At 43.9% G+C, this 21,696-nt stretch overlaps 1 protein-coding gene across 9 annotated transcripts in view; it reads left to right on the plus strand.

Moving 5' to 3' along the window:
• Positions 1-8,595: 8,595 nt before the first annotated feature.
• Positions 8,596-21,696, plus strand: part of UAP1 (UDP-N-acetylglucosamine pyrophosphorylase 1) — a 33,789-nt gene continuing 20,688 nt past the window's right edge. For 2 of the 9 annotated variants that reach the window (XM_060232438.1, XM_060232441.1), the window contains exons 1-3: positions 8,637-8,682; positions 14,379-14,673; positions 19,780-19,984. In XM_060232438.1, coding sequence (XP_060088421.1) covers positions 14,382-14,673; positions 19,780-19,984 — 497 coding nt within the window. In that variant the 5' untranslated portion in view covers positions 8,637-8,682; positions 14,379-14,381. Of the gene's footprint in view, positions 8,686-11,836; positions 11,975-14,378; positions 14,674-19,779; positions 19,985-21,696 lie in introns of those variants that run through there. The other 7 variants (XM_060232433.1, XM_060232439.1, XM_060232434.1 and 4 more) reach the window with 6 other exon arrangements.

Below are 21,696 nucleotides of genomic sequence, written 5' to 3' on the forward strand. Positions count from 1 at the left end.
AATGTAGAGTGCCCATTGTGGCTAGTGAAATGGTACATTCTCAACTTAACAGCAAGACACACTGTCTTTGAAATAATTCTTCCCATGTGAAAATCTATGCAGTCCATCTGCTAATGTTCAGAGAGTTAATTGACTTTACAATTTTTTTGAAGTCAAATTAGAGCTAGCGTTGGAATTAGCCTTCAAAACAGCCAATATGTATGTCACTCCAGTTCTAGTCTTCCTCTTGGAACATTATCGGTGTGATCCTTGAAACTGTTATGCTTTTCTAAGCTGGAATTTTCACTGAATTTAGGAGGGTGTAACTCTGCTTATGATGGAGCTGTAGATATAGGAGCTGGTATATAGGCAGAGTTGCTGAATGCAATTGGAATAATTTTGTAACGGGGGGAAAAAAAGTACCAGCATCTTGCCTGTGTAATTACTGACAAACTGTCTGGTGTCATCTCCTCCCCCTCCCGAGACTGGATGTGGTGTTACTCCACCCTGTGCTGTGAGATCAGCACTTGAGGTCACTCTTGGGTGAAGCAGAGTTCTTGCTCACAAACTGTGTAATGTGACAAGCTATGTTTTTTTAAGTGTTGTGGTCCTGGAGACAGATCTGGGCAAGTCTGAAGAATCTTGTAGTAGATGCAGCATTGAAAGGGGGGGGGGGGGGGACTGTCTTCGTGGGTGGTGATTGGAACCATTCCAGCCCTTATCATAATATATTGCCTAGCTCACGGGTTGGAGCATGTTTCCTACATGGATCCTCGATTTCAGGCATATTGTGCCTACTCTGTGGTGCCCCACACTTCCATAACCTCACACTGCCAAGTGTTGCAGACATTCAGATGTCGGGGCCAGAAGAGAGCTTGGAAGTTCCAGAGTGTTTCCATGGACAGAAGGGTTTCCACTCACAGAGCATGACTTTCTTGCTTCCCCCTTCCCGCTGCATGCCAGAATGCCACCTGAAATGCTGCACAGAGGAGGGAGGGACACAGACACAAAATATACACTCTGGGTTAAGTCCCGCTGAACTCAGGGGCCTTTTTTCAGTTGGAAAGGATGCAAACAAACTACTTCATGGGACTACCCTTTACTTGATTGTCACAGACAATCATCCGAATGCTGTTTTAGTTATTTTAGCAGATATCGTCTCTTGTGAGGGGCGCAAGGCATGAACAGCAATGGCTTCCTTTGCTACCTGCAATGAAATCAGTTAATTTGTAACCTCTTTTGGTTGTTGCTGCGGCTCAACACAGATAAGATGGCTGGGAGATATGTGTCTGAATCTTCTCAGCATCTTAAAACCGATTAGAACCATGGGGGTGGGGGAGGATTAACCCCTTTACCCCCACATGGCTTCACCAATGGAAAATTTCCCTCTGCTGTTATAGGTCTTTTTAGAAAAGAAAGACGATTATCCTTTTTTCTTTGAAAAGGCCAGGGCTTTTTTTTTTTGAGCAGGAATGCAGTTCTGGCTGGCTTGGTGTCAGGGGGTGTGGCCCTGATATGCAAATGAGTCCCTGCTGAGCCTTTTCTACAAAAAGCCCAGTGTGAAACAATGGCGATGTCAGGGGGTGTGGCCTAATATGCAAATGAGTTCCTGCTGGGCTTTTTCCATTAAAAAGCCCTGGAAAAGGCTGATAACAGTGGGAGGGTGAGTGTGAGTGAGTGAGAGAGAGTGTGAGTAAAATCCTGCTGGGGAGGCATCGGTTAACTCACTCAGCTCCATTGCTTGGTCCTGATCTGCTTTGGAAGCATATATGGCTGTATTTTCCTTCTAAACAACTGCTACCTGACATACGTTGCTATCCGATGTAGTGCGCTGCTTTCTTGCTAAGGTGCTAGGGCTAATTAATTGGAACAATCTGTCCAGTATTTAAGTAAGGAAGATGTGTAATGATAGCCTTTAAAGCATATCCTACAATCTGGGAAACATGGCCTTGTGGCCTGCGAAAGCTCTGCCTCATGCTTGTTTTCTTGTCCTTGACAGAAGCCAGGTGTCTACTTAGCTCATCTTGCTGAGCCTAGAACTGCAGGCTCATTCTGAAAGGATGAACTACTTAAATGTGGAACAGTGTCCAACATGCTTCCCCTGAGTATTCCTAGAAAAAGATGCGTGTGCTGTTGTTGTTAGGGGTCTGAAGTTAAGGGACTTCATACTCTGCTGCCTGATGTTGTGGGCTAGTTCCTTGTTAGGACACTTTTATGCTGTTTCGATGCTGCTGCTCTGCAATCAGCCAGAAGCAGAATGGCATCAGAGCAGCCTCGTGGCACAGAGTGGTAAAGCTGCAGTACTGCAGTCCAAGCGCTCTGCTCATGACCTGAGTTCGATCTGGGCGGAAGCTGGGTTCAGGTAGCTGGCTCAAGTTGACTCAGCCTTCCATCCTTCTGAGGTCGGTAAAATGAGTATGCAGCTTGCTGCGGGGAAAGTGTAGATGACTGGGGAAGGCAATGGCAAACCACCCCGTTAAAAGTCTGCCATGAAAACATCATGATGCGATGTCACCCCAGAATCGGAAACTACTGGTGCTTGCACAGGGGACTACCTTTACCTTTTGGAATGGCATCTGGGGTTCCAGGTGGTACTTAATGTGCTATACCAACAGTAGCCCCATAAAAAACCAGCAGTGTTGGTCTCTGCAGGCAAGATGTGCTAAAAGAACACTTGAAAGTTCTGTTCAACGCATGTTCTGCCTTGCCCTGCAATTTTCCTACGATTTATAGCCAGATGGTTTTTTGTGGTTGTGGCATTCCGAAATCAGTGGTTGAATTGTAGGCATGTAAAACATTTTTCACTTCCCAGTCAAATCAGTTACTCGTTTTTAGAATTAATTTTGCAATAGCACTATAAAGCTATTTTAAAGTGGTTTTTTTTTAACTGTGAATTGCAAACTAGTACTTATTCTCTCTTCCCTATTACCCAAGCAGAACTAAAAAGTAACATTGAATGCACAGAGAATGGGAATAAAACTGAAAGAAGGAAAAGGTAAAGGGACAATTACCCTGAGAAACTTCAGTTGTGCTTTGGGTGTCAATGTGACACAGCCTGGAGCTGCAATTGAACCCAACATCGATATAAATCACCACAAATCAGATCTTTAAAAAAGGAGGGCATCAGGGGAAACACTGGAATATAAGGGGTTCCAATTATGTCATCTGGGTTCTCTGTTCAATCTGAGTGAATGAATAGCATTGATTGTGGACTAAATGTTTAGTGTGAAAGAAACAGTTGTCTTTAAATTCAAGCTTGGTGGCTGTTGTGATACGTAAAATAGTTGAGATGCATTCTAGATCACAGAGAGCTATGCCAAAAGAATGAACAAAAAACAAACCGGTGCTTGCAGATCGGGATGTAAGATGGGAGCTTACAGTTTAGGATTAGGGTATGTGTGTAGTGGGTGTCAAGAAACAGAATTACTGCCAAAATGGTGGCGGTAGTGGAGAGAAGTGCAGAAAAGGTGTCTATACAGAACATAACTAGAGCTGTTCTATTAAATACTGCCTCTAGTAGGCAAGGAGCCTCGTCACAGTTACCCACAATCTGGTATTACCAAGGCTGGAGTATTACAAGGCACTACATCTGGGAGCTGCCTTTGAAGGCTGTTCTGGAAATTTCAGGACTTGTTGATCTGAGTGTATTTTTGCTGGTGTTAAGTCCTTCACTGACATCCTATCTGTTTCTAGGTGCAATTCACAGTTCTGCTTTTGTCCTATAAAACTTTAAACAGCAGAACACCTGGGTACTTAGAAGACTTTCTCCAATACAAATAACCGCTAGGTGATTTAAAATCAGCTTGGATGGGCGGGGGTGTCCTAATTTGAATCCCAAAGTTAGGTGGATGGTAGCTTGTCTATGGGGTGCCTTCTCCACAGACATTTGTGTGACATTAGCTCTCTGTAGTTTTGCCACTACTTAAATGCATTTTTCCTCATGGGGTTTTGATGACCAGTGCATTTTATAGCTGATGCTGCTGTTTGAACTATGTATTGCTTTTATGGTGTTCTGGATTTTATCAATTGTTTTAAAATCAGTTATTAGTACTCTTGGAGGCCTATAGGTAGAAAAGACTCAGCAGAAATAGCTTGGAAGTAGGAACCTGGATAAGTGATACAGAGTAGGAAGCATGGATGAGGCTTGGACATCTCAAGTTTTGTGGCCATGTGAAGAATCATTGAACTGAATGGCCCAAGTCAGAGTGGTTCTGGGGTTTCAGCCTACCAGCCAAAAGTTCTAGTGATCCTTCGGTCTTCTCTAGTGGCTGAGGGGAGTTAACTCATGAGTGGGAAAATGGCCTCTTATTGAGGTCCAATTAGTGGTTCTGGGGATGAGGTCTGCAAAAACTTGTGGGAAATTTCAAGTTTAACCAAATCTTTTTCCTCCTGTAAACTTGCCAGAATTGGTGGCGCAATCCTTTCCTCTTCCAAGTGAAGAGAGCAAACCGGGAGGGTGGGGTGCAAAGCTGACGCAGATTACTCTTTGGTATCCACAACAAACTCGCTAACAATTCCCAGCAAAGATCATGTCAGCCAGATTTTTTTTTCTTCCTTAAAAATTAATAACTGACCATAGGTTTGTGCTGTAGGTTCTTATTAACAAGACACATAAGGCAGGGTCTCCAGGGCATTTCACAGGCGAGGGGAGGTTCACAGATTTTTTTAAACTTGTTGATTTGACTCCTTATGTTGGCTCCCCACCTATTACAGCAGTTGCTTTGTAAAATCTCTGTTACACTAAGCAAATACACCAGATCAATATGATGTAGTGGATAGAGTGTCACGGTAGGATCTGTGAGCCCCGTGTTTGAATCCCCAAGCTACCCTGGAAGCTTTCTGAGTGATGTTGGGTCAGTCACATACTCTCAGTCTAACCTACCTCACATGGATGTTGTGGGGGTAAATTGGAGAGAAGAAAAGCAATGTAAACTGCTTTGAGCCTCCACTGGGGAGAAAGATGGAATGCAAATGTAAGATTGAACCTATACAAAATGATGCTGTGCAGAGAAGGGGAGAGCAGGATTTTGCCCCTCCCTCTTCAATTATGCAAAAAGACAAATGCAGTCTACCAATTTGTGTGTTAGTCCATTGTTAAGATACCCCCAAATGCCACTATATTCCTTTCAAAGACAGCAGAGTAACAGGAAATGGAATGCCAGGTATCACTCTTTAACGTAAGAGTGCCTTTGAGCATGTGCAGAGCAGTTTTCCGTCATAGTTGAGTAGCTGTGTGAAGTTAAAAGTTTCTGGTTCCAGGTTGTCTTGTTTCTTGCAATATTTATTAAGCATAAAGTCACCAGGTTAGCATGTGTCCATTGCAATCGAAAAGGTGGTCCTTCACTGTCTGGTAAGGCTGTTTTTGCCATGTGTGACTGTCCTGGATTTGGCAGCAAAAAGCTTCAAATGACTGCCAGGGGCCACCGTAGTAGCTGCCAAGTGTATGAGTTGGAGAAAAGAACTGAGTGCAGGAAACCAGTGTGTGTGGTGTGGGGGGGGGGAGGGGTAGTATTAGTCTACAGAACTATGAATGTATGAAGCTGCCTTATACTGAATCAGACCCTCAGTCTATCGAAGTCAGTATTGTCTTCTCAGACTGGCAGCGGCTCTCCAGGGTCTCAAGCTGAGGTTTTTCATGCCTACTTGCCTGGACCCTTTTTAGTTGGAGATGCCAGGGACTGAACCGGAGATCTTCTGCTTACCAAGCAGATACTCTACCACTGAGCCACCATCCCTCCCCCATGGAACACTGCACCTGGCTGTACTTATCTGAACAGTGCCAGAATCCTCCCTTCCTTGTGAAATAACCTGCTACCTCTTTTCCCAGTCATTCAGTACCTGCTGCCAGGCAAGTACCACATAGATTTGTTGCTTTGGTCTACCCTGTGCTTTTCTACATTGGGTGGCTTTAAGGTCTCGCTCTGAGTCCCTTCCCTCTGCAATTAAGGCTCCTCAGCATTCCAGGCTAACAAAGTCTAGTCTATTTTGACTACAAAGGGTTGCTTCTTCAGAAAACCCACCCCTTCTGAGATTCCAGGGGCAAAAAGGCACGTGCAAATAATGCTTTTTCCACACTTCAGTCTTCAATTAAAGTCCAACAAGAATTATTACAAAAGAGGAATCAGATTAAAACAAAAACACAATTTTCATTGCAACGGATAGTGAGTCCTAATAGCAAACAGTCAAGTCATTAAAACTCCACACTGGCTTGGTGATTAGGGAGGAACGCTCATTAAGTCTTTTCTCAAGCCAGGCTGTGGGACAACACTCCCAAAACAACAGAAGCAACAAAAGGAGCATGCACAACTCAGTAGATTCAGTCAAGTGTATGAGGAGTGAAGATTGCTTTCTTCTTACTCCCCTGCTGACAGCCTTTACCAACAAGAAGAGAAAAACTTCCTCCTTGCTTTTCTTTTTGCTACTCTGCTAGTTAAGACCAAGAGTTTATTACTTGTAGCTGCGGCTATTTAGAGTACGTACCGGATTTCCAGCTTTTCTTAAGATCTGGGCTAGCAACATTTCCATACACAGCCTGAGGACATGTACATTGCTATCTTTTTTACCTAATGTCTAATCTGTGTGTTATCTAATAGCAGTTCTGCACCACACAAGAGCATTCCCAATGATAGTAGAGAGTGGTTTTTTTGCTAACTCCCTCGCTCCCTCTGCAAGAACCTTGAATAGGAGGGATGTGGGCTTCTGGGAGTGGTGGTGCAACCAACTTGCAGTGACTCCACAGAGTTTTCAAGGTAAAATACAAATAAGTGGTTTGCCATTGCCTGCCTCTGTATAGGTGATCTCCCATCCAAGTACTTTTGAGATTGGGTCATCCAGGTCAGGATGGCGAGTGGGAAGGGAAAAAAGACTGCCTGCAACTGACATGCTAATCACTAATTGGATAAAACTCCATAATAACCTGTGTATTGACATAGGATCAGTTTAAATGCAGTAAGCACTTTGTGCTTCCATGCATGTTTCTGAAATCAGAACCTGCCTCATCCAGTTCCACGAAACCTACATGACATTTCACAGGTCGACTAGACAGCTTGTGCCGTAAGGAATTTGCAACAGACGTTTTGGCAGTCAAGCTGCATACGAAGCCCTGCAGCCAGGATTCCCCAGAGACTTTTCCACCAGCCATCTTGCAAATGAACCACCTTTCCCCACAAGAAATCACTTCAGTGGGTATCTTTAAGTCCACGTTGCTCAAATTTGGGTACAAGGTGATACTGGATAAGGTTTTATGGTTTATTGGTGGGTGGGGCTTTCAATATTTTACAAACTGCTAATTTTAGGATTGATCTGTTTCCCTTAGTTTCCTACTTCATATCTTTGTGAAGTCTACTTCATGCTATTGAAAATGGCCAGTTTCTTCACAGTTTGCTTTCTCCCAGAGGTTTAGCTATACTTATCACTTGTGGAGGATGAGTGGTGTTGATGGGTAGAAGGATGGGCCCTTTAAAACTTTAATAGGTTTATTATAGCAGAATGTTGCACTGGGATCTGCAAATGGCAAGGTGTCTGAAGTGATCCTTGAAAACTTCCTGTTTTTCTACATCTTGTTGGCGGCCTTTGGCTGAGTCTTTTGTCTTCTATGGTGTGAGAGTGTGAGGTAAAAAAGGCAAGATCCCATCAACCATGCCAACTGGCTTGTGGTTCACTTAACACAGTTCCTGCTTACTTTTTGGACTAAGCCTTCTCTTGTCACCCTGTTTGGTTGCATTTGCTGCAGCAGACCTAATATAGCTAAATAGACTTTTTTTTAAAAAATGTTAATTTTCCAGAGGTGCAGTAGCTGTGTTTCATCTACTGCAGCTTTGTATCTGCAATGAAGTAGGCTGTATATATATCACAAGCTTTGCCACAATACATTTTTTTTCAAGCGATGCACTGCTTTTCAGCGTTGTTTATTAAAAATTTTAACAGCCTGTCTTTGGTGTGTTGGTTTTTATTTTCTCTTGCCAACCTCAGTGGCTAATGGCATTGTTGCAGATCCCGACTCAGGGGCCTTTGCCCATGTTAAGTTGATCTTCCGTTGGAAGAAGAGCAGCTTAAATTGGGAGAAGTCTTCAATTTGTGCTATGTAACCTATATGTCATCATTTCAAGGTGCCCAATTCAAAGTCTCTAGCCTAGGGCTAAAATATGTAGATCTGCTTCCATACTTTGACAACATATCTCCATCTTGCAGCCTACTGTCATCGAAGTCTCTCACCTACATCAGACTGTGAAATGTTGGGAGATTGCATGCTCTCTCCAGTGTGGTGCTGTGGTTAAGAGTATTGGGTTAGTATCTGGGAGACCCAGGTTTGAATCCCTTCTTGTGCCATTGAAGCTCACTGGGTAGGGTTGCCAATTTCCAGGTAGTAGAAAAACACAACAACAACCATGGAATATTAACCGTATAAGACTCAATGAAAAATATCAATATTAAATATTTTTCATTAAGCTTTTTGTATATTATTATAGGTAATTATATAGCCTTCTGTGTGACAGTAAAAATGTGATGTACAGTTTAAAATCTTAAATATTGTCTGCCAACCCTTTTGTTAGTATGTAAGGGATGGGACAGCTGAAGTATGTGACTTTTAAGGGATGGGACAGCTGAAGTTAATTTGAGTTACCGGTATATAGAGAGATTAGTGTGTGGGAGCGTTTGAGGTATTTCTCCAAGCATAGTGCTGTGTAGGGGGTCTGTTGGAAGGTGGTAAGAATTCTGGATTTGTTTGTATGAGTAGCAATATAATTGAATGGTTTGTAATGTGTGATTTTGTATGGTTCTGTGATTTTAGATGAGTGGGATGCCTTTTTAAGATGCCTCTTTGAGAAAAGGTCAATTGGAAATGGTAACACAGGCTAGCGTTCCTGTTGGAGGTTGCTGTCCTCCCCACACTTTTGAATTTCATTTATTGGAAATAATTGAAGCCATTAATCATGCATTTTGGAAAGTGAAAGAATTCTCTAAGAAGAGAGAGGAACTTTTATCAACGGAATCTTTTTTGAGCACTAGGACTTTAAATCAACCCTAGAGAGCAGGCAGATAGTCTTTGAAGCTTCTAAAGTCTGAAACTGACATGCACACACAATGGACTAAGAACTTTGATCTATTTTGTATTTCACTGTGATAGAGGTTTGAATATGGCAATAGTTGCACTGAGTCTTATATCGTTAATATTCCACAGTTATTATTGTGTTTCTCTCCTCTATTCTGTGGTATTCTAGGGTTGCTAATCTCCAAGTAATCGCTACAGATCTCCCACTATTACAGCTCGTTTCCAAGCAAAAGAGAGCAGTTCACTTTATGAAAATGGTCCCTCTGAAAGGTGAACTCCATGGCATTATAACTCATTAAAGTCCCTTCCCTCCCCAACCCCCAGCTCCTCATGCTCCACCCCACCCCCCCAAATCTCTAGGTCTTTCCCAACCCAGAGCTGGTAACCCTATCACTGGGTGACCTTCAGCCAGTCACACTCCCAGACTAACCTACTTAACAGCGTTGTTGTGAGAATAAAACAGAGGAAAAGAGAACAATGTATGCCACTTTGGGTCCCCTTTGGGGAGAAAGGTGGACTTGAGATGAATTAAATAAAAATAAAATTTAAAGGCAGCTAATAAAATCCCTGCATATAGAATATTAACATGGTGAGGAGAAGGGTTGCTTAGGTTAGTGTTATTATACTTAAGTGGGGGGGTTGTATTAAGGTGTATTCTAGCATTTGACACACACCCCTCCCCCGCCCAATGTAGTATGTGCCAGGTCCACGTCTACCACTTCAGTGAAGAGACCTAAGGAAACTGAACTGAAATAGAACTGTCAGCCCAATCTCCACAAGCATTACTGCAGGTAGCTGGCAAGTTCAAGAGGGGATGGGGGAAATCCAAAACCAATATAAACACATATCCGGGAGTGGGGTGAGAAGGGGGAAGGCCCTGGCAGCAAGTAAACTGTTTGTGTGTCCCCCCCCTCCCCCGGAAAACAACAGTTGCCTTTTATCTGCTTTGGAAAGCACTGGCTTTAGAAGTGGAGGAAGTTCTCCAACTACTAGCTGGCCTTTTGCCTATTTCTGATGGAGAAGTGAAAAGACAAACTACAGTCTCTAGTTCCTGAGCAACAGTTGCTTAGTTTGGCTTCTGTTGCCTCTAAAGTTAGTATCTGGCTTTAAAGTAGGGCTGGCCTATGGATGCAACTGGGTCAGGTGGTAGAGTGGAGGCAGTGTGCTGAGGTGGTAGGATGAACTTTGTGCTGCAGAGGAGCAACCTTGAATAAAACTTGTTGGTCTTAAAGGTGCCACCGGACTCAAATTTTGTTCTGCATTTCCACTATAAGTGGAAATCGGGCACGGTTTGTAAGAGTTAGGTTTCTCTTGTAATTCCTTACTACTTCTACAGCAAGTTTTTAGAGGGTGAATATTAAGACTGTGACCCCAGGCTCCCTCCTGCTGCAGTGCTATAGTCCAATCCAACACCTGTGAATTCTACCTAGGATTGCCAGTCTCCCCTGACACTGGCGGGGGATGGGTGGGTAGGGCTGCCAATCCCCAGGTGGGGGCAAGGGATCCCCTAGTTTGGAGGCCATCCCCCCGCTTCAGGGTCATCAGAAAGCAGGGGGGGGGGAGCGGAGGGAAATGTCTGCTGGGCACTCCATGATTCCCTATGGGGACCGATTCCCATAGGGTATAATGGAAAATTGACCTGTGGGTACCTGGGGCTCAGGAGGGGGACTGTTTTTGACGTAGAGGCACCAAATTTGCAGCATAGCATCCAGTGCCTCTACCCCAAATACCCTCCAAGTTTCAAATGTATTGGACCAGGGGGTCCAATTCTATGAGCCCTAAAAGAAGGTGCCCCTTTCCTTCATTATTTCCAATGGAGGGAAACCATTTAAAAGGTCTGCGGTTCCTTTAAATGTGATGGCCAGAACTCCCTTTGGAGTTCAATTGTGCTTGTCACAACCTGGCTCCATCCCCAATATCTCCTGGCTCCACCCCCAAAGTCTCCAGATATTGCTTGAATTGGACTTGGCACATTCAGGTAGGGAAACTGGAGATTTGAGGATGGAGCCTGGGGAAGACAGGGACCTTAGTGGGCTAAATGCCATAGACCAGGGGTGGACAAACTGTGGCTCTTTCACACATACTGTGTGGCTCTTGAAGCCTCACTGCCCCATTGACCAGCAGCCGGGAGAATGCATTTAAAGTTAATGCTGCTTTCTTTCCACCTCTCCCTCCCTCACCTATTTGCTTCTTTCCTGCCTGCTCTCAAACATCTGACGTTCATGTCTTGTGGCTCTCAAGCATCTGACATTTATTCTATGTGGCTCTTATGTTAAGCAAGTCTGGCCACCCCTGCCATAGATTCTATTTTCCAAACCATCCATTCTCCCCAGAAGAACTGATCTCTGTAGTCTGGAGATGAGCTGTAATTCCAGGAAATCCTCAGGCCCCATCTGGAGGTTGGCATCCCTAGGCCCACAGCTTCTGGGTATTAGGCCTTCCCTTTCACTCTGCACCGTCAGTCTTTCGCTGCTTTATCACATTTCTGCGGGCTCTCCTAACACGTCGACGCTGCGAACGGTCAAGACGGAGCATCCAAGCCATGACGCAAGCGGCCGTTGCCACGGCAGCACCCGCCGCCTTACGCCCCGCGCGTCGCTTCCGGTTCCTTGCCCTGCCCCTCCTCTTTGCCACGCGCCTCTCTTCACACAGGCGGCGACCTTTTTCGTCAGTCCCTCCTCCACGCCTGGCGTTGAGCCAATAGCGTTGCGTGGTTTTGGGCCGTGACTCGCACCGCCCTCCAGCGCTTGCTCTCGCCTTCCATCAGGGAGAAAAACCGCCCGGGGCATATAGGCTCCGCCTACTTTGCCACTATTGGTCCTCGTGAGATAAGGAAGGCGGGTCTTGCTGAGGGGCTTGGTGTGAGAAGAGGCAGACAAACGAGAGTGGCTTTGCAGGCTGAGGGAGACGCGGCGCTTGTGCTGGACCCTGTGGGAGGGAGAGGTGAGTGGGACTTTGCCTCCTCCTTCTGGCCAGCCTGAGAGTACCAGGGGGAATTCCTCTTTCATGATGGGGGAAGAAAATGAGCATATTTAAGGTTTCAATAGGCTTTTTGAACACAAGGTTGTCAGGTTTGCGAGGAAGAAAGCCAAAACGCATATATCTTGGTTGTAACAATACCTGGGCCTCCCCAAAAAGTTTTAATTTGTAGGCAGTGTTTGAAATTTTGGTTATCCCAAATGAGCTGTATGGTCTGTTAAATATTTGTGTAACGTTATTCGTGCATACGGCACTTGACGAAATAGGAGGAACGAAAGACGTCTGTAATGTAAATTCGCTGCGTTCGTGTGCTTTATAACAGGGGTGGCCAAACTTGCTTAACGTAAGAGCCACACAGAATAAACGTCAGATGTTTGAGAGCCACAAGACATGAACGTCAGATGTAGGAAGGGAGGTGGGGAGGGAGAGGTGGAAAGAAAGCAACTTTAACTTTAAATGCATTTCCCAAGTGACCGACTGGCTTGACTTGGATTTAAAGTGATTTAAAGAGAACAATGCCTTCTCCAAGCTGGCTGACAGGGTGGTGAGGGCTTTGAGAGCCACACAAGATATGTGAAAGAGCCGCGTATGGCTCCCGAGCCGCAGTTTGGCCACCCCTGGTTTATAAGATGTGTTCTTTGATTACTCCGTGTGTTGTGTCTGGTATGCCCAGGTTAAGAGGAGTTCATATGGTCATGGGCTATGGTTGCAGTTCTAGATTCACTTGCTTAAGAGTCAGCCCCCATTGAATTAGGTTTTACTTCTTGAGTAGACATGTCTAGGAGTGTAGTAAAAGGCTGCAATCCTCTGTGTGCTTCAGGATATTGTACACAGGGCTGGGTTCTGTGGTTGTCCTAGTATATCATTGTGGGTGTACATGTTCAAGTTTTATATGTTCAAGTTTTATGAGCTGCTCTGTTGGAATCTCTCTGTAGTGGTTCCTGGAGCACTTATGGTTACAAAGATCATATCCTCATTACTGTATACTAATCTCTGGAGCAATCAAGAATAACTGTAATCTTTCTTGTTCTGTTTATCAGTGTAGTGTCTCAGTGCCCCATGTAAACGTGCCAGGAGACAGATAGGAGTCTGGCTGAAGTGTGTTGCAAAGCATCCAAAATGAACTTTCTCTGACTTTCCTTTTTACACTTGATGTGAAATCAGACTTTTTAAAGCTAGCTGAGTGAACCGTCTCTTTTCAAAGATCAAAATGTGTGTTAAAACAATACATCTGTTGTGGATGGTCACAATATCAGTGGGTCAAGTGCTGTCTATAACTGGCACTTGAAAGGGGACATTAATCAAAGAGTGGGGAGGTGTGATTCACAAACCACTAAGGAAACTGGCCATAAGAGCGCCTTTGAGTTAAACCAGCTTTGCTTAAGGTCAAATGTCTCCTCACTCATCCTTGTGAGATGTCGCAAGAATAGACTGGCTATGTTCATGCTTTGAGTTGGCAGTTCTGGGGAGGGGGAGGAACTCTTGCACAAATTTTGTTTGTACAGTGGAAATCTGGTTCAGTATGCGAGTCTAATCCCAAAAGCTGCTCTTAGTGGAAGAGTAGAGACTTGTATAGCCCCCTACTAAATTAGTGTAATCACTTTAATTAGGTGCACTGTTGAAGGGGAAGGGGAACCCTCCTGTTCCCTTGCTGGTGAGTCACACTGTCAGAATGTCAGTCAAGTTGGGTGGAAATCACAACTGCGGACACATAGCCTGTAGTCTCTTTTCAACATCTCAGCATTGTTTCAATGTGTTTACTCCTTTGGTACTATATTTTAAGCGTTGTCGATGTATCTGTAATGATCTATTGGGGAAGGGCTGAAGCTAGTTACCATGGGGGCAGTTTATAGCGATTGTAATAAAGAGGGATACAAAACTCAATGAAGCTCTTTCCGTGTATTCCACACACACCCCTTTGAAAAGAAGCTCATATCTGTCCCCCAATAGATATCCATATATCTATGCTATATACAGTGTAGACTTGATTTTTCTTTATATGAGCATTGAGTAATTATATTCCATTCAACACATGTACAGCTTAATGTGTGATTTTTAACCCTGCTTTTGTAAAGTGAGCATGCATTGGCTCTGTCTTAAGAAACGGTGTACTCGCATGCATTCAGGATGTGTGTGTGACATGTGAACAACAGGGCTTTGTTGTTTATCCTTTGAGAAGGGTGGTCTGCTTGGAACAAGTGGAGAACTTCTGAGGGAAGTGGCTGTTGTTCAGCATCCTTCTGATCTTTTTCAAAAGCTCCATGTGGATGTGTCATGGACCACTTCTGGATCAGTGCAAGAAAATCAGTTGTGTTCTGAATCTGTCTCTAGTGATTCTCAGGATCTTTAATTCTCTTTCTATCTGTAGGTCATGGATGGGGACAATGATCTCTGCGTGCTCCGACGCCGTTTAGCTGAAGCTGGACAAAGCCACCTGCTTCACTTCTGGAAGGAGCTGCCTGTGGAACAACAGCAAGAGTTATGCACAGAGTTGCAGAATATGAACTTGGATGAGCTGGCCCAGGCCTTCCAGCGGGCCATGAGGAACAGTGACCACTTACCAGGGAAGGAGAACTTAGATGCCATGATGGAGCCCGTGCCGTGGGATGTGTTGGGGAGTACAACCCGAGACCGAGATCAGCTGCTACTCTGGGAGGAAGAAGGTACCAAGAGGGGCCCTGTTTGCTGTGTAAAATAGCTCTAGCTTTCCCTCCCACTGATTTCTTTGTATTGTATTAGATTACTAGGCTTCAACATGTGCAGTAGCCTTCTTTGGGAGGTCTGAATTGGTGTTGTTCCCAGATCCCTTCTTGCACGTTTCTTGAAGGAGAGAGCAGTCGATAGCAGCTAACCTGATATTCTCATCTAGAGCAACATAAGGAAGTCTTGATACGCTGTATCCATCTAATAGCTGTCTGCTGGACTGAATAATTGTTTTTCAGTAACCATCCTGATTTCCCACCTAATGTTTGGTTTCACTTACCAACTGCTGCGGTCAGCCTGGCATAGCATTGGCTGCTTGAGGTGGAAACTGAATCTCATTACTTTGCTGGTATGTGTAGATGTTTCAGGAACTGACAGGGTTAATATTTGCAAGTGTGAATGCTAGGATTTCTGACCTTCCAGTCTGGAAATGTTTGATCTTGAATAGTATTCCCTCTAAGCTGAGTTAGTGTGAGCTAGCTCACAGTTTTTAAGCCTGTAGCTGGTCTTAGCTCAGGAAAAAATGGCCCCGGAGCAAACTAATTTAGGTGGTAGCTCGCTACTTTAATGCCAGTAGCTCCCAAAGTAGAAATTTTGTTCACAAGACTCCACAGCTTAGAGGGAGCATTGGTCTTGAGTGGTAGGCAAAGGTAAGTTCTTGAACTCAGTGTCTCAGAGTGGGGATCTGAGCTTGGGTCTCTTAGATCCTAGGCACTTAACTATTCACTACACTGCTCCTTGGTACTTTAAAGGTTTAAACTAAGTAGACTGGAAGCAGATTAATGAAGTTGTTTTGAAGAAGAAGACTGCAGATTTATACCCTGCCCTTCTCTCTGAATCAGAGACTCAGAGTTGCTTGCAATCTCCTATATCTTCTCTCCCCACAACGGATACTCTGTGAGGTGGGTGGGGCTGAGAGGGCTCTCACAGCAGCTGCCCTTTCAAGTACAACTCCTACAAGAGCTGCAAGTGGAGGAGTGGGGAATCAAACCCGGTTCTCCCAGATAAGAGTCTGCACACTTAACCACTACACCAAACTGGCACCAAAATTAAACCTGCCTCTCTGCTGTTAAAGCAGTATTCATGGAGCAAGTTCTTACAGTAGTAGTAAAAGATGCTCTTTCCTCTCCAAAGCTATCAGGAAACAGGCAGTGATATTTTGAACCACGTGAAATTTCTGTACATTTCAGGAGCAGCTCCACATACAGCACATTATAATATTCAAATCTGGATATAAGCAGTGTGGATACCTTTCACTTGTGTGTTTCTCTTTAGATAACCTGTTTCTCAGATGTCCTTCAAGGTATTATAGAGAAAACTGAATCATGATCCAGTTCTTTCTTGGTGGAGGCGGTGACAGCTAGATTCGAGTGCAGGAGCACCTTAGAGACCAAGAGGGTTTTCCAGCTATAAGCTTTCAAGAATCAAAGCTCCCTTTGTAACATAAAGTATCTGATGAAGAGAGCTTTGACTCTCGAAAGCTTACATCCTAAAAATCTTTTTGGTCTCTCAGGTGCTCCTGCACTCGAATCTAGCTATTCTACTGGAGACCAACACGGCTACCCTTTGAAATGATCTTCTGAATGGGGGAGGTTTGTGCACTTCTTGTCTTTATTTTTAGAGGAGCTTGGCAAGTAGAAGAAGCATGGTGCCCTGCATGTTAGGCTGCCCTACCCATTGTGTAAACAAAAGAAAAAACAAAATTGACTGTGCTGATTCATGTGGCAACTCCTTCAGACACCGCACACAGTATAAATACAGATTGATCAGGGCCTTTAGAACTACTTACAGCTGTGGGAATCATTCCAGTGGTCCTCTAGTCTTGTGAGGTTCAACAGAACTTGGCCCTCTGGGGTCACAAAAAAAACCCTTTTCTAATTCTGCTGTCTGCAGTTCCTTGCTGTAGTTGTTGGGAAAGGCCCTTGTATATACCATACATGCCATATAGAGAGAGGGGGGGGGGGGAGGAAGAGAGAACTTTCTTTCACATAATCTTTTTTGTGCCAGTTTCACCTCCTGGGAGAGTCAAAGTGATTTACTGGTTTAGTGTAGTGGACTTTAATCTGGAGAACCAGGTTTGATTTCCAGTCCTCCATAAGAAGCCTGCTGTGTGATTTTGGGCCAGTCACAGTTCTCTCAGAAGTCTTTCAGCTCCACCTACCTCACAAGGTGACTGCTGTGGGAAGAGGAAAGGAAGGCGATTGTAAGCTACTTTGAGGGTAGAGAAAATTGGGATATGAAAACCAACTCTTTCCTTTTCAGTTAGCACCTTGTGTACCAGTAGATTCAAACAGTGCCTTTAAAATCCTGTTAGACTGTTACCATGGTGGCTGATGGTTGAATCCAGCAATACCATATATAAAGGTGCCAACATCACATGCTTAGTGTGTTTGGAGCAAAGATGGTTGCAGCAGATGTGAAACCTAAATGTTTGAGGACAAAGTGGAAATAATATTGGGGTTGTTTCCAGTACAGCATTCTCAGGGGTGCAAGAACTTCTGTCTACAAACTAAGACTTTCATAGAAGCCTGAAATGCCCCCTCCCTTCAGCCTTGTTCCTGGGGTTCCCCTCTGTCCCAGGAATAGGATTTCCGGGAGCATTTGGAGCTGCTGGGGTGCCGAGAAAGTTGTGATCTGTGGACAGAAGTCCATGCACCTGTAGAAATGTTGTTCTGGATGCCAGCCATGTTGAGTTGTATGGCATTCTTCAGACTGAGAAAATTTAGTATTTTGTAAGGTGCAGCTGAAAAATAACTCATAGTGATTAATTTTGTCACCCTATTGGTTGAGTTTACTTATATGTTCCTCCTTCACTTAAAGGTCAATTTACCTAACGCTTAAGTAAATTTAGGCTTGTTTCCAAGCAGGAAGTCATTCAGGAAACATTTAACCTTGAAAAGGCCAATGTTTTAGCTATGTGCTACACAAATGTTATCTGGTTAAATGCCAGTTACTGGAGTTTCTGTAAGAAAGCTGTAGGCTTTTTTTGCATTTGGAATGTGGATGTTCTGTCCCATTTTGTGCAGGCATCCTTTTGCAAAATTGAATCTTGAGGAACGTAAAGGGCCCAGTTTGGAGGAATCATGAGTGCCTTTCCTTAGGCCTGGACATCTGAGACCTGTGTAGGCTGCCTAAAAATCTCTTTGTGGTCCTCTAAATAAAATAAATGCAGCCTCTGAATAATACTTGGGCAGTAGTTTAGAACACAAGGTTCATTGCCTGTTCTAAAGCTGAACAGATAATTGTGCAGTGTATTGCACTGGATCGGAATCTGCATGGAGTGTTGGAAGACCAGATCAAGTAAACACTCTCTCTTTTACTGTTGCCCAACAGGGCATGATAGGCTTGTAGTAAATGGAAAAATAAAGAGAAATGAGAACTATCATCAATAAAATAACCATATGCAAAATGATGAGAATAATGACAAAAGGGCAGATGTTTTGCTTTTTAAATGAATGTGGGTTTTTTGAAAAAGAAATGTCTTCTAGAAGGCAGTAGGGAGGTGCCAAGTAGATGTGTGTAAGTGTACACAGACATGCTGAGCTAATAAAATAGGATCCCAGTGGTGCTTTAGGAGTTAAATACAATCTGTTCCAGCATAAGCTCTTCTGAGTCAAAGCTCACTTCATCAGATGCATGAAGTATCCATCCATTAGGCTGTTGCATTTGTTAAAAACAGAAGGATTTTGGGTGTGACATTCTGAAGAGAGGCTAGTTTAAAACAAGAGAGTAATAAGTTCACTCATTGTGTGCTGGAACAGGTTATTAGTCTCTAAAGTGCCACTAGACTCCTTTTATTCATTTTGCTTTTACAGATTAACATGGCTACTCACTTGGAATTCTTAGCTCTGTTCTGCTCCTAGCTGGTGGGCAGGGGACGAGACTGGGTGTCTCCTACCCCAAGGGGATGTATGATGTCGGTTTGCCGTCCCACAAAACCCTGTTCCAGATACAAGCAGAGCGCATCCTGAAACTGCAGCAGCTGGCTGAAGAACGACATGGCATGAAATTTTGTTCATAGTATGCTGTGCAAAGTCCATACTGACTTATTTTCCAAAGTTCAATATGTCAAAAGTCTTTGTTGGGTTTGGGATTTCCTTTTGGCAAAAACTGGGAATGGAACTGAGGAAGAGAAAGGACTAGGGAAGGGAATGGCAATTAATGGAATTAAGAAAGCTACAGTGGTAGAAGTGGAAAAGAGATTTGCCTCTGTGACTTTAAAAGCTCCATCTCTTACACACTAGAAATCCTGTGGAGGCCTCTTATATCTGAATTTTGTCAAGATAGAGCCAGGTGGGTAGCCATGTTGGTCTGAAGCAATAGAACAAAGTTAGATTCCAGGGTATGAGCTTTTGTGTGATCACATACTTTGTCAGACAGAATGGAATGAGACTTACCAATCTATACATATTAAGGCAGAGTATGGACTGGTAAGTCTTATTCCATTCTGTCTGACAAAGTGTGCACACACACACAAGCTCACACCCCGAATAAAACTTCATTGGTATTAAAGCTGCTATTGGACTCTAACTTTGAATTTTGTCAGGCAATTCCCACAGTGCTCCTAAGCTGTTTGCTGCAACCATGATGAAGAAAAACACAAGTTTAAGATACATAGATCCTTAGGATATTGAATGTCACATTGCTCTTGCTGCATGCAAATATCCCCAGGTGTGCATTTGCAGACTTAGATTCCCTCCCCACCATGCGGCCTTATCCTTTTTGGAGGTAATGTACACATGCACGCTTCTGGGTCATCATCTGGCCACATAATTCAATCTGGTGGTGGAGCTTCTGTTTGCAGTACTGTAGGCACGCTGGCATGGAGTTCCCTTCCCCATGCTATTCCTGATTTGCAAGGTACAAAGACTGCACCCCTGTGTCCACATATTTGAGAATAAGTCCTTCTCTGTGGGACTGAGACATGGTGTACATGTGCAGCAGAGTGAACTTGCTATCCTACTTCCATAACTGGTCCAGTAACAGATCTTCAGAACTGTTTTGGCTTCCAGAGACAAATTATTAACTTTCTTTTCCCTTTTCCCCCTCTCCTTTCCTTGGTTTAGGTCTTCGCCAGATTTCCCAGAACAAAGTAGCTGTTCTGCTCCTAGCTGGTGGGCAGGGGACGAGACTGGGTGTCTCCTACCCCAAGGGAATGTATGATGTCGGTTTGCCATCCCACAAAACCCTGTTCCAGATACAAGCAGAGCGCATCTTGAAACTGCAGCAGCTGGCTGAAGAACGACATGGCATGAAATGCGTTATTCCCTGGTAAAGCACTCCTCTTGGATACCTCTGTCATTCTACTGAAGTTATTTAGTAGTGGATTGCAGGTAGTGATCTGAAACACTAGGTAGTACTTTTGGCTTGGTTGTTGTTTTGAAGATAAGTTTTGGTAGCCTTATAATTAATGGACTTCTGCAGGAATCCCAAAAAAGCACACAGTAAATACCTTTGTCTTGCATTTTGCTGTTGCTTTTTAGAACGTTTGTTACTCTGAAGGTTGTAAAGATAATTCCATGCATCTTTATTCCATGCATCCTTCCTGCATGGAACTCAAAGCATTGTATGTTGTTCTTCCTTTCACTCTCACAACAATCCTGTGAGGTAGGTTTGGCTCACTCGATCAGCTTTCATGTCAGAGCGGGGATCTGAATGTGGGTCTCCCAGATCCTAATCTGGCACTGTAACCATGATACTGTGTTTGCTGTAAAAATATGCTTGAGAACATATAGGCAGTGTTTCTTGGGATCTTAGTAGCTGGAGAGATGGCTAAGTAAGATTTCCTTCTGCTCTAACTTACTGCCCCTCCCATTTCTCACGGAAACCAAAAGCAATTGGGCAGAGAGAATAAAAGCTAAAGAATAAATTCATAGAAATCACATTTTATTTCCATGTAGACATTACAGATTCCAGCCTTATTTTGTAACTTAATTTGGTATGCCATTATTTCTGACGAGGAGCACACACAGTCTTGTTATAAACATTTCAGCTTGTCTCAGTGGTCATTCTAGTTGGAGGCAAGGGGAGCTGAAGGTATTTGGAGAGCCAGTTTGGTGAAGTGGTTAAGTGTGTGGACTCTTATCTAGGAGAACCGGGTTTGATTCCCCACTCCTCCACTTGAAGCTGCTGGAATGGCCTTGGGTCAGCCATAGCTATTGCAGAGCTGTCCTTGAAAAGGGCAGCTTCTGGGAAAGCTCTCTCAGCCCCACCTACCTCACAGGGTGTCTGTTGTGGAGGAGGGGAAGGTAAAGTAGATTGTAAGCCACTCTGAGATTCAGAGTATAGGGCAGGGTATAAATCCAATATCATCATCATCTTCTTCTGTAATCTTTCAGACACAAAGAAGACTGTATAGGAAATGTCAGCCTCATAACCTGTGGTGCAGGTTTTATTTCTCCCCCCCCCCCCCCAAAAAAACTCTTCTAGATTGCCCTTTTTTGCATATGTAAGAGTAAGATTTTTATTGCTTCCAGAGGAGCCCCCTCTCTGCATTTCTGGGCATTTCTCCTGACTCAGATAGAGGCTGTATGCATCTTTTCAAGGGGGGGAGCAGTTGGTACAGATGTTATTATATCACAGCTGATACAGAGATGCCACAAAGCTGCCTGCCTACCCCATAAGTGGATGGGAAGGAGGCAGTTCCACAGCTGCAAATCATTTATTTATTTTATTTTATCAAATTTGTATCCTGCCCTCCCCTGACAGGCTCATGCATGTGGGATGCCTGCTGTCTTTAGGCTCACAGCAGTCTTTTTGTCTTTTACAACATACAGTTTGGTAATAATACACCGGCATCACCTTGAGTGAAGTCTTGGATTTAGGAAATGTTTGCTTCCTAGTGTCACTTGGAGGTAAAAGGCAAAGTAATTTCATGGTCCCCTGCACTGTTAATCTAGAACAAATCTGTACCCAGAGCTTGCACGCATTGTCAGCTCTGTTGCAGTTGTTAGCCATTTCCTGGAGGGAATTTCCCCTTCTCA

The sequence above is a fragment of the Heteronotia binoei genome, chromosome 2, assembly GCF_032191835.1.
Source record: "Heteronotia binoei isolate CCM8104 ecotype False Entrance Well chromosome 2, APGP_CSIRO_Hbin_v1, whole genome shotgun sequence".
In the NCBI taxonomy this organism is placed as follows: domain Eukaryota; kingdom Metazoa; phylum Chordata; class Lepidosauria; order Squamata; family Gekkonidae; genus Heteronotia; species Heteronotia binoei.